The 12272-nt window shown below is 42.1% G+C and overlaps 1 protein-coding gene across 3 annotated transcripts in view; it reads right to left on the reverse strand.

Moving 5' to 3' along the window:
• Window positions 1-12272, reverse strand: part of abca4b (ATP-binding cassette, sub-family A (ABC1), member 4b) — a 184462-nt gene that overhangs the window by 57342 nt on the left and 114848 nt on the right. For 2 of the 3 annotated variants that reach the window (XM_073062716.1, XM_073062715.1), the window contains exons 27-28: window positions 6454-6493; window positions 5675-5755 (exon numbers count right to left, since the gene is read on the reverse strand). In XM_073062716.1, coding sequence (XP_072918817.1) covers window positions 5675-5755; window positions 6454-6493 — 121 coding nt within the window. The remainder of the gene's footprint in view (window positions 1-5674; window positions 5756-6453; window positions 6494-12272) is intronic. The other variant, XM_073062717.1, reaches the window with a different exon arrangement.

Here is a 12272-nt window from a genome sequence, read left to right on the forward strand (position 1 = left end):
ACCAGGAGGGTAGATATTGAGCTGAGCTATATAAACCTACTCTACAATTAATCTAACCTATAACCCTCCATTATTCCTACGTCCATATGCGTAAGAGTACTCCCGATTGTACCAATCCCAGCAGAACATTCCAGGCACCCACCTCTGTGTGTACCTCTGTCATCTCCATAAATTTTCTTCAGCTCATCATAAAAGGATGTCCTCTGCCATTAGCCATTGCCTCCCCAGTAAAAAGACACTGGCTGTCCACTCTACCCATGCCTCATGTTTTTATACACCTCTACCAAGTAGCGTCTCATCCTCTGTTGCTCCAAAGAACAAAGCCCTAGCTTGCTCAACCTTTCCCCATAAGAGATGTTCCCTAATCCAGGCAGCATCCTGGTAAATCTCCTCTGCACCCTCTCTAATGCTTCCACATCCTTCCTATACTGAGGTGACCAGAACTAAACACAATACTCCAAATGTGGTCTAACCAGAGTTTTATAGAGCTTCAACGTTACCATATGGCTCTTGAACTCAATCCCCTAACTAATGAAGGCCAGCACAATGTATACCTTCTTAATGACTACCTTGAGTTCTCTGGATTTTTCAGGGTGAATTTAGATCTTCACACTACACTGGTGCTTCTGGTCCACTGAACTATCCATGACCCATTGTTCTCCTTGCAACCACTGGGTTAGATATGGGTTCACTGAGCTGCTAAATATGCACTACCTCCCAAACAAAATCACTAATGGCAATGACTTAGCATTAAAGTTGGGGTTTCACAATGGAACATGGGATTGAATGAGAATGTTGAAGCAAAAGGTGTTTTTAGAATGGCATCATTCCTACTGCTTTTCATTCAAACCCAGAATGAGCTGGTTGAGTCTATAGTTAACATCGTGGAGAAGAACATGGGCCTTGTCCAGTTGCAAGAGTGGACTGATTGGGAAAAAATGGGACATGAGACCTTGAAGTGAAGTAATTGAAAGATATCCAAGCCAGTTAAAAATAAACTCAATCTTGGGCCACTGTTCCAAATTCACCAATAGTAAAGATTCAAGGCAATAATTTGAAACGGATTTCAGGAAGGTAGCCCAATAAAGCAATTTTTGATGAATAAAGATAGAGCCAATAAATCATTTAGGAACCACGATGGGGATTGCAGTTCCTTCTGGACGCTTGAGGTGTTCCTTTTCCAAGACTATCTTGTCAGTCCATGGGCAAAACATGGAGGAATTCTATCCCCATAGTTGCTCTCACTCAAGAAAACACGCTGAGTGAAATAAAACCCGTTGTTTCCATTGAAAGTTTTGTACTTTTGAAGCAATATCACCTTTTCCAGTTTTCCAGAAACCATACTCATCACAAGAAAATCATAGTTTTAAATTCCAGTGTAATTACAATTGCAGAATGGATAAAAGGTTATTTGTGATCCCATGACACTGCATGCCTGGAGGCTTCGTCATTAGATCTAATTACACATCTGCACATCAGTGAGACATCGGAGTTCTGTAACTCCTGTTACTTCTCTTTAACTCCGTATATTATTTGAAGTGACCTTCTGCACCAGACTTCTTAAATGATCACATTTTAATGACAATGAAAAATGTTGTTGTTGCCGTAATGCACTGTGCATGATGATTGAAAATCAAGTACTCCTTGCCTGAAGTTTCAGTTAGGGATCTGAGTTAAATGGCGTTGGAGATTCAGAATTGTCAGCTCAGCTCAAAGAGGGTGTGTTGGTGTTTTGGATCACTGTTTGCTTTGGGAGTGGGTGGATGGAGCATGGCCAGAGTCTTGCTCCTCATTAATGTGCTATTGAGTCTTGCTGTAATTACATGCATCTGGACATCAGGCTTAACTCCATGATCCAATGCTCACTGCCAAGATTCAATACACAGATGCCGGCCTCTTGACCGAGGCATGGTTTACTCAGCAAGTATCCAGCTCCTCCCAGCCTGAACTGTAGGTTCAGTGGACGCTGATAGATGGCAGAGGGAAAAAGAGCAAGAGAACATTGCATTTAAAGACTCAGCCAGCTCCAACGTAGGCACAAGCCTCCCTGCCATCGAGGACATCTTCAAAACGTGGTGCCTGAAGAAGGCGGCATCCATCATTAAGGACGCTCACTATCTGGGACATACCCTCTTCTCATTACTACCATCAGAGAGGTGATACAGGAGCCTGAAGACCCACACTCAATATTTCAGGAGCTGCTTCTTTTTTTCCACCATCAGACTTCAGAATTTTCCACGAACCCATGAACGTCACTTTGCTATTCCCCTTTCACACTATTTTTGTAAGTTATAGTGATTTCTATGTCTTGCTCTATACTGCTAACACAAAACATCAAATTTCATGACATATAAACCTGATTGTTTCAAATCAACAGCAACAAGTTGCCATCAATTTGTCAGCTGTGATGTACTCTGTAACATTCTACTTATCCTGCTGTGACAGGCATAAGGGGGATATAATGCAGCACCTAAATTAAGACCATATGACACGGGAGCAGAATCAGACCAATCAGTCCATTATGTCTGCTCTGCCTTTCCATCATGGTTGATTTATTATCCCTCTCAGCCCCATTCCCCTGCCTTCTCCCTGTAACCTTTGATACCCTTTCTAATCAAGAACCTCTCAAGATCTGCTTTAAATACATCCAAAGACTTGGCCTCTACAACCATCTGTGGCAACGTCCCTATCTCACAGAGGCCCCTCAGTTAACCTCACCTGGTTTGGCTTTGTCAAAGAGATGAAGCGGGTGGTAGCTGCTGTCACATGTGAACAGCTACTTGGAGCCACAGGTGAGAGCTGAGTGTCTGACGGGGACCAGAGGTGACTGAGCTGTGCCAGAATTTACATAACAAGCCCCTTCACCAGAGATTTTACCACTCCTTCGACACCCTTCCAGATAATATCAATGTATAATGGAGCTACTTTTTCCCATGCCCAGCCACAAACTTCCAATAAAGACACTCTGTTCTGAATGGTTTCTGGAGGAGATATCAGGTGGACAGGAAAGGGCATCATCCCTCCTAATTCCAGGGAATCTCTGGCTCATGATCTCTCAAGGTAGAGAAAGAGCTTTGGGAGTGCTATTGAGAATTTCAAGGCCATGGGTCAAATGAAAACAGAAGACTGCATATTTGGTGAAAGAATTGCACTACCTCACAAACTGCACACCCACCATATCAAGTACCTTTTGTCCCATCCATGAATGCATCTGTGGCTCCCACATTGGCTTCATTAGTCACTCAGAACCCAGAAACCTGGAGTGGCACTAGTTTTTCATCAACACAAAAGACTGCCTTTGAAGATGAATGGAATGTAAAATTCACGGAGCAGAATGTGTACTGACGGCCCAGTCCTGCTTCTAAACCGTGAGTTTGTGTTTTTAATGTGCACACTTTGACATTCACGTACAGTGTGAAAACCTATGAATAATCAACTCATACAAATGAACACTGTTGGTTCTGTTCACCATCTGTTTTTTAAAATGTTTGTAATTTTACACTATTTTGTACAACTGATGATTTTTCCCACTGAGTATTGCTACATGTTATCCAGGGATTAGTTCATTCCAATGTTGAATTTTTATCCTTTGAGTTAAAAGTTGACTTTTCTTTTAACTTTGGAGACCAAGGCTAATAATTTGAAGTAGAGATTAATTTCTGTGTTAATAATGAAGTTATGAAATTTAGTGTCTGATAATTACTATTTGTGCAGAATAGGTAAGAAGAACCTTTTCTGTGGGAAGGTAGAGAAGGGGAGAGGAAATCACACACATAATATGATTAATTGTGAAGGAATTTGTTCTGTTTCTGTAGTCAATCCAAGGAAAGTTGAAGAAAAAATATTGCAATGATTTTTCATCTCTCAACCTTTATTCTATCAAAGGAAGTGCCAAGAATTATTCTAAGGGCAAAACCAGTAATGTAAGTAATTGGAACTTCAAAGATTTAAAAAAGTTATCCATTGTTTGAAACAGGAATAGACCTGCTTATTTAAGGTTCAATTGTAAAGTACTGATCTATAATGACAATATAAGCCTACACAGTGAAAATGAAGGTCTAAGGAAGAGAAACAAAAGAGAGGAGTCATTAAGCTGAGTGAAGCAAAAAAACTGACTGAAATGGCAGTAAAGTTGTTCTGTGTCTGCGTGGTTACTCCCCAGCTATCAGGTAGCAACATTCTGTGGAAGGAACATATTCCATCATGCGAATGGACCGGCAATAATAGAAATTCGCAAACATATGTAGCTATATGGTAACATGAACCAAAATTATTGTTACGTATGAGCTGATCAGTCATAGAGCTCCACATAGTGCACAAATGCGCTGTATGTTTTAAGACCCTTGAATGGATTTCTTATATGATAAAGATCTCTCAGTCTACCTTGTCTTGGCCCTTACACGTTATTGTCAACCTGCACTGCACCGTCTCCACAACTGCAACTCAATATTCTACATTCTATTTATAATTGGTAATTGGTTTAGTGTATTAATGTCACATGTTCCAAAACATTGTTCTGCACGGCATCCATATGGATCATTTCAAACCACAAGTACAAGTTAGTACAAAGTGAAAAACAATTACCAAATACAGTGCTACAGTTACAGCTACAGGAAAAGCGCAGTGCAGGTGGAGGTAGTTTCAATACCCTGTGGAACTGAAGCATAAAATCCCTAATTTTACATTAATTTCTGCTAGTAACAATAACATTGAATGGAGTCATTGAGCAATACAGTCTTGATAAGGCCTCTTTGGTCCAATGAGACAATGCTGATCACAGTTCCAGCCCAGCTAGTCCTAGTTTCCTGCATTTGGCCCATATCCCTCTAAGACCCAATCCTCCATGCAGTTGTCCAAGTGCTTCATAAATGATACCTATGTACCTGCTCAACCACTTCTCACATGCTCACCACCCTCTGTATGAAAAGGTTCCCCCCCCCTCCCCCAGGTCCTGTTTCAATCTTTCTCATCTCACCCTAAGTCTATGTCCCTTAGTTTTGGGGTGTCCTACCCAGGGGAAAAGACTGTTACCATCCACCTCATTCATGCCTCTCACAATTTTAAGCATCTCTATAAGATCAACCCTCATTCTCCTACACTCCAAGGAATAAAGACCCAGCCAGGCCAACTTCACACCCTTGAGTCCCGGAAACATCCTCGTTACTCTTTTCTGCACTCATCCCATTTTAACCATGTGTTTCCTTTAGCCCTTAATATTAGACTTTTGTCTAGCTTTATGTGATCAACAAGACAATTACACACAATAAAATAGAATTTCTGTGAGGTCCTGGTTAACGATTGCTATCAGGAACAAGATTCAGACTTATTTATCACATGTACACTGAAGCGTACAGTGGCATGGCGTCGTTTGCATTAACAACCATGTCAGTTCTAATATCACAGAGGCTTCATCTACAGTCTGATCAAAACTATGATATGAGGAGGGCAATTCACCCCCCAACTCCAATGCTGGAAGTATGCAGGAGTATTATTGTAGCTTTGTATGCTCAGTTCCAATAAAAATCTTTGCAATAAATGTTGGGAGGGAGAACTACGCACACCTGATACTCTCACATCCAGTTTGCTTCAAGGGCTAAAGGTGAATTTCCCCTCCCTGGCTTTCTTAGGTCCTCATGCAGAATACAGGGAAATGGGGAATGCTCTCTCGACTCACCATCCTTTGCTTCAATATTGACAACTGTTGTTTCCTGTTCCTCTTCAACGCCTGTGTTTGATTTTTTTGGGATCACACAGCCTTGCAGGCACCATGATTAACAAAGGGAGGGGAAAAAAAGAGTAAGAATTTAGTAATTTGAGAATTTTTTTTGTCGTGGTGAGGATTATGTTCTTGGACAGCCCTTATGATTATTATATTATACATAGATAAATTATTAGAGAATATTTTATTGAAGAGTTTACAAATGACCCATGAGGTGATAATAATGTATCTAAGGCACTGAGCGTTTAGTGAATAACAGTGTTTAAACAAATAACAGAAGAATAAAAAACAGGAATCAGAGAACATATTATAATTGAAGACAAAATAAGATTACACTCACAAAATGGCAGGAAAGAGAGTGAGGTGGATTAAGACAGGGAGAACAAGAGTCCAAAGGTAAATAAACAAAACTTCTAAAAGAAATGGATATTCAAAAGTGAATTTAGATCATTCCCTGGTGCTCTGGTCAAACTCCACAGTTTAAGTTGGTCAGGTCTGTAGCAAAAAGGTTGCTTGGCATCATAAATTACAGCTACTTACACTGATATTTACCAGACTTAATTTCCATCCTTCCATGGGTTATTTACCTAAGCTTTGATGAACAAAAATGGGTCCAAAATTTTCAAATCGGAAGAATGCACACTGTTGCAGATATATTCGTTCCCAGAAAGCTCACCAAAATTACACAACATAACCACATTTTTCAGGATTTTTTTTTGAAAGTGCTTATTTACCTGCTTTGAGAGCTGCATCTTCCGTAGCCTTCAGGAATATCTGCAGGTTAGAAAACAATTAAATTGAATTACTGGCAGCAGGTGAGGTATAGATGTTAGGTGAATTGCAATTGATCTAAAGAACGGCAGCAGGTGAGACATGGAGAATGGGTGGAGTTGACTATATGATGCAGGCAGTAGGTCAAGAAGGGAGAGAGTGAGGTACAAGAAGGTAAAGAACATGGAGAACTGAACTACTGTCATCTGGAGAAGGTAGATGAAGTACAGGTGGCAAGTGAAGATGAAGAACAATGACAGGTGAACTAAAGGTGTTAGAGACAACAGGCGAAATACAGGCAGCAATAATTTCAAATTCCAATGACTGAAATGATGTAGTAAAGGAGATACTGCATAAATTAATTGTATTTCTCAGCACTCTGTGCTTATGAATTATTTATTTCCACACTTTGATACATTAACATTGGCAACTGCTTATCCTCGATACATGCAGCGGACCATAAATAATGTTAGTGCCGTTAAATTTTGTGGAGTTTACCCATTTGCTGCCACGATCCCAGCCGTGGTATGAAACAACCTCGAGTACGTAAGCTAATTTTATTTCCAGTGATGATGTAGTCACACCCGTTGGGAAATCAGAAATGCTGAAAGCAAATCTAATGGGGTGTGAAACCAGATTTCATGTGTAGATGTCCTATAATATCCATCATAATTTTTTAAATTTCTAGAAGCATAGTGGGGTTACAGAAGCATAATGGCTATGCTACTAGGCCAGTATTCAGATGGGAGGATTATTACATGTGAAGATACAAGTTCAAATCTCACCATTAAAGCAATTAAATACATCTAAATTAAAAAGCTGTCATCAGGAATGACAACCATGAACAAAATGGATCACTCCAAAAATCTATCTAGCTCATAGATATGTTCAGGGAAGGAATCTACTGTTCATAACTAGTCTAGCTTATTTATGGCAACTCCAATGTTATTACAAACAACAACACACACAAAATGCTGGTGGAACACAGCAGGCCAGGCAGCATCTATAGGGAGAAGCGCTGTCGACGTTTCGGGCCGAGACCCTTTGTCAGGACTAACCGAAAGGAAAGATAGTAAGAGATTTGAAAGTAGTGGGGGGAAGGGGGAAATGCGAAATGATAGGAGAAGACCAGAGGGGGTGGGATGAAGCTAAGAGCTGGAAAGGTGATTGGCGAAAGTGATACAGAGCTGGAGAAGGGAAAGGATCATGGGACGGGAGGCCTTGGGAGAAAGAAAGGGGGAGGGGAGCACCAGAGGGAGATGGAGAACAGGCAAAGAGTGATGGGCAGAGAGAGAGAAAAAAAGGAGGGGGGAAATAAATAAATCAGTGATGGGGTAAGAAGGGGAGGATGAGGCATTAACGGAAGTTAGAGAAATCAATGTTCATGCCATCAGGTTGGAGGCTACCCAGAAGTTACCAACCAGGTCCAACGCATAATTCTTCATAACTTCCGCCACCTCCAATGGGATCCCACTACCAAACACATTTTTCCCTTCCCCACTTTCTGCTTTCCGCAGGGATCGCTCCCTACGCAACTCCCTTATCCACTCGTCCCCCCAACCCTTCCCACCGATCTCCCTCCTGGCACTTATCCTTGTAAACGGAACAAGTGCTACACCTGCCCTTACACTTCCTCCCTCACCACCATTCAGGGCCCCAGAGAGTCCTTCCAGGTGAGGCAACACTTCACCTGTGAGTCGGCTGGTGTGGTATACTACGTTCGGTGCTCCCGGTGTGACCTTTTGTATATTGGTGAGACCCGACGCAGACTGGGAGACCGTTTCACTGAACACCTACGCTCTGTCTGCCAGAGAAAGCAGGATCTCCCAGTGGCCACACATTTTAATTCCACGTCCCATTCCCATTCTGATATGTCTGTCCATGGCCTCCTCTGCTGTCAAGATGAAGCCACACTCAGGTTGCAGGAACAACACCTTATATTCTGTCTGGGTAGCCTCCAACCTGATGGCATGAACATTGACTTCTCTAACTTCCGTTAATGCCCCTCCTCCCCTTCTTACCCCATCCCTGACATATTTAGTTGTTTGCCTGTTCTCCATCTCCCTCTGGTGCTCCCACCCTCCTTTCTTTCTCCTGAGGCCTCCTGTCCCATGATCCTTTCCCTTCTCCAGCCCTGTATCACTTTCGCCGATCACCTTTCCAGCTCTTAGCTTCATCCCACCCCCTCCGGTCTTCTCCTATCATTTCGCATTTCCCCCTCCCCCTCCTACTTTCAAATCTCTCACTATCTTTCCTTTCGGTTAGTCCTGACGAAGGGTCCCGGCCCGAAACGTCGACAGTGCTTCTCCCTATAGATGCTGCCTGGCCTGTTGTGTTCCACCAGCATTTTGTGTGTGTTGTTGTTTGAATTTCCAGCATCTGCAGATTTCCTCGTGTTTGCTCCAATGCTATTAACTGTTATTCATCTCCTGAAGTTGGTCACTTAGTTCTGAGATCAGTCAGGGAAGAGCTATAAATGTTGACTGCATTTTAGGAAGAAGTAGAAAGAGATCTTTCATGCAGCCACGGTAGACTGGTGGGTGGATCTGCACTGAAATTTCTGTCCAACACAACGATGACTCACTCAAGCCCACAACCGCTGGTTGGAAACCCCGTAGCTCAAAATTGAACTGTCAGTTTCAGAAAGTGGTTGAATCATTGGGAAACTCCTTGCACAGGAGTGATGGGTTCAAAACAAGAAAATAGATGTAGCATTACAATTCAGCCACCTTCCCCTCCCCACCTCCCCGCTTTCCGTAGGGATCGATCTCTACATGACACCCTTGTCCACTCATCCTGTCTCAAAACAACAAATTTCATGACCTATATCAGTGACCATAAACCTGATTCCAATATTAGCCCAACTGTTACCTTAACACATTTGCAGCTATCCTCCATGGTGAAGACCGAAACAATGAGTTAACTTAACATATCAGCCCTTGTTTTAGCTCCTGCTATCAATTCACCTGGGTGGCAGGGTGGAGTTACTTCTCTACTAAAGGAGGTGTAAAACCCTCCTTCCCTCCGCTAGCCTGCAGGTCCCATTTGAGCAAGGTGTAGCGCCTGCTTACATCCCCGATCAAGGTTACGTGAAGCCATGGGAGCACGTGGTGGATGGTCATTTGAGCAGCTGGTGCACATCACAGGTCCTGGTTATGCAACCACTGATGCCAGGCAGACAATCTCTGAAGAGTATTGATAATGGCTGGGGTCACCCATCTTGTAAAGACACTGCCCAGAAGGCAATGGCAAACCACTCCTGTAGAAAAAAATTGACAAGAACAATCATAGTCAAAGGCCATGATTGCCCACGTCATACGACATGTCCATAATGATGATGTCATATGACATCGCTCATAATGATGATGTCATATGACATCACTCATAATGATGATGATGATATTATTTCAACAGATTGGATCTAATGGTCCATACTTCATGATGCCGCTGGCGATATACAGCAACGTTTTGCAGGCAGTTCACAAAACTGCTAGATATTCTACTTCCTTTCCTTCTGAACTATGGCTGCTGCAATCTGCAGCCTGTGATTTCCCTTTAAGAAATGAACTTCTGAACCATCCGAACAAACTAGCAAGTTTACAATTTCCTGAAGCATTCAGCGAATTCGACTTTCAGGAGTGTAGGTATGGCCACTGCCAGAAGAGAGAGCCACAGAGAGTGGACTTCAAGCCAGATCGAAGTGTCGAGGCCTGGCGGTGGAAAGGAAACTGGTGTTCAGTCCCACTACTCCGTGCCAGCCAGGACCCTCCAGCTGAGCCCATCCCATCTGCCTGTGTTCGACCCACCTCCCTCTCTTCTCCCTAATTACCGTTAGGCAGGAGGTGCAGGAGTCTTGGGTCCCCACACCACCAGCTTCAGGAACAGTTGTTGCTTACAACCACTGGGCTCTGGACTGGTGTGGATGAACAGACTACATAGCCTATAAACTCACATTTAGGGAGTCTGCCTTTGTTAGGTGTGGTTTTGCATGGATTTATTGTATTTCTTTATTTTCCTGTGGATCCCTGCAAGAAATTAAATTACAAAGTTGTATGTGGTCTATTTTGATAATAAATTTACTTTGAACTTTCCATCCTTGACTTCCTTGTATTTGCATGTCTATGGGAACTTGTACTGTTTGTTTTGATTTTCTCTCAAAATCAGTTTTCTCCATCTTTATGAGCTCTTTAGTTTTTCGCTGTGGGATCACAGTCCTCTGGCCTGCTATCAGTCCTTGTACTTTGTATGCCATATTTTTCAATGTAACATTATCCTTGACTTGCTTTGTTAACCAGTCTTAGAATCAGATTTACTATACTGATGTATGGATTGAAATTTATTGTTTTGCGGCAATACACAAAAAATACTATGTTTAAAGAAATTCTAATAAAGAATTGAACAAATAGTGCAAAAGAGAGCAAAAATCGTGAGGTAGTGTTCATGGACCATTCATAAATCTGATGGTGGAGGGTGTCACTATCTCAATGGACTTGTCCTGGACCCATCATAATAAATATAATGCGAAGAAAGCACGACAGCATCTCTACTTTCTCAGGAGTCTGCGGAGATTCAGCATGTCATCAAAACTTTGGCAAGCTTCTATAGATGTGTGATAGAAAATGAGCTGACAAGTTGCCTGGTATGGAAACACCAATGCCTTTGAGTGGAAAATCCTACAAAAGGTAATGGATTCGGCCCAGTACATCACGGGTAAAGCCCTCCCTACCAGTGAAACATCTACATGAAACATTGCAATAGAAAAGCAACATCCATCATCAAAGATGCTCACCACCCAGGCCATGTTCTTTTCTCACTGCTGTCGTGTGGTAGGGGGTACAAGAGCCTCAGGACTCGCACCACCAGGTCCAAGAACAGTTACTACCCCTCAACCATCAGGCTCTTGAAAAGGGGATAACTGCACTCACTTAAGGACTCTGTTATTTCATGCTCGTTGTTTATTTATATTTGCGTTTGCACAGTTTGTTGCCCATTGATCCTGTTTACAGTTACTGTTCTATAGATTTGCTAAGTATGCTCGCAGAAAAAGAATCTCAGGGTTGTATGTGGTGACATATTTGTATTCTGATAATAAGTGTTACTTTGACCTTGACTAGAAGCTGTTCCTAAAACATTGATTCTTCCTGATGGTAGTAATGAGACGAGGGCATGTCCTCCTTCTGTGTGCCTCTTTCCCAGGGAATTCCTCTTTCTAATATGAGAGAAATCCCTGCTGGGTATTATCCACCAGCTGATGTAATATCTGCCACTGTTCAGATACTGACCTGTCTCATAGATTATTATCCTAATCTACCAGTCTGTCCATTCTCCTCTGATCTCTCTCATTAACAACATATTTTTGCCCACAGATCTGCCACTCATTGGATTTCTTTTTTGTTTGTTTTTCACATCATTCTTTGTAAACTCTAGAGACTGGGGCACATGGAAATCCCAGGAGATCAGTAGTTTCTGAGATACTCAAACCACCCCATCTGGCACCAGCAATCATTTCATGGTCAAAGTCACTTAGATCACATTTCTTCCCCATTCTGATACTTCATCTGAACAACAACTTGACCATGCCTTTATGCATTGAGTTGCTGCTATATAATTGGCTGATTAGATATTTGTATTAACAGCGTGTACAGATGTAGCTAATAAGGTGGCCACTGGGTGTATATTACAACTATTTCCAAAAAACTTACATGCTTCAGCTATTGGGTGTAAGGTCATGTAGAGCACACCTATGAGGTAACACATGAACACAGTTCCAGACCTCATCTCT

Source organism: Hemitrygon akajei, chromosome 12 (assembly GCF_048418815.1).
Source record: "Hemitrygon akajei chromosome 12, sHemAka1.3, whole genome shotgun sequence".
Classification (NCBI taxonomy): Eukaryota; Metazoa; Chordata; class Chondrichthyes; order Myliobatiformes; family Dasyatidae; genus Hemitrygon; species Hemitrygon akajei.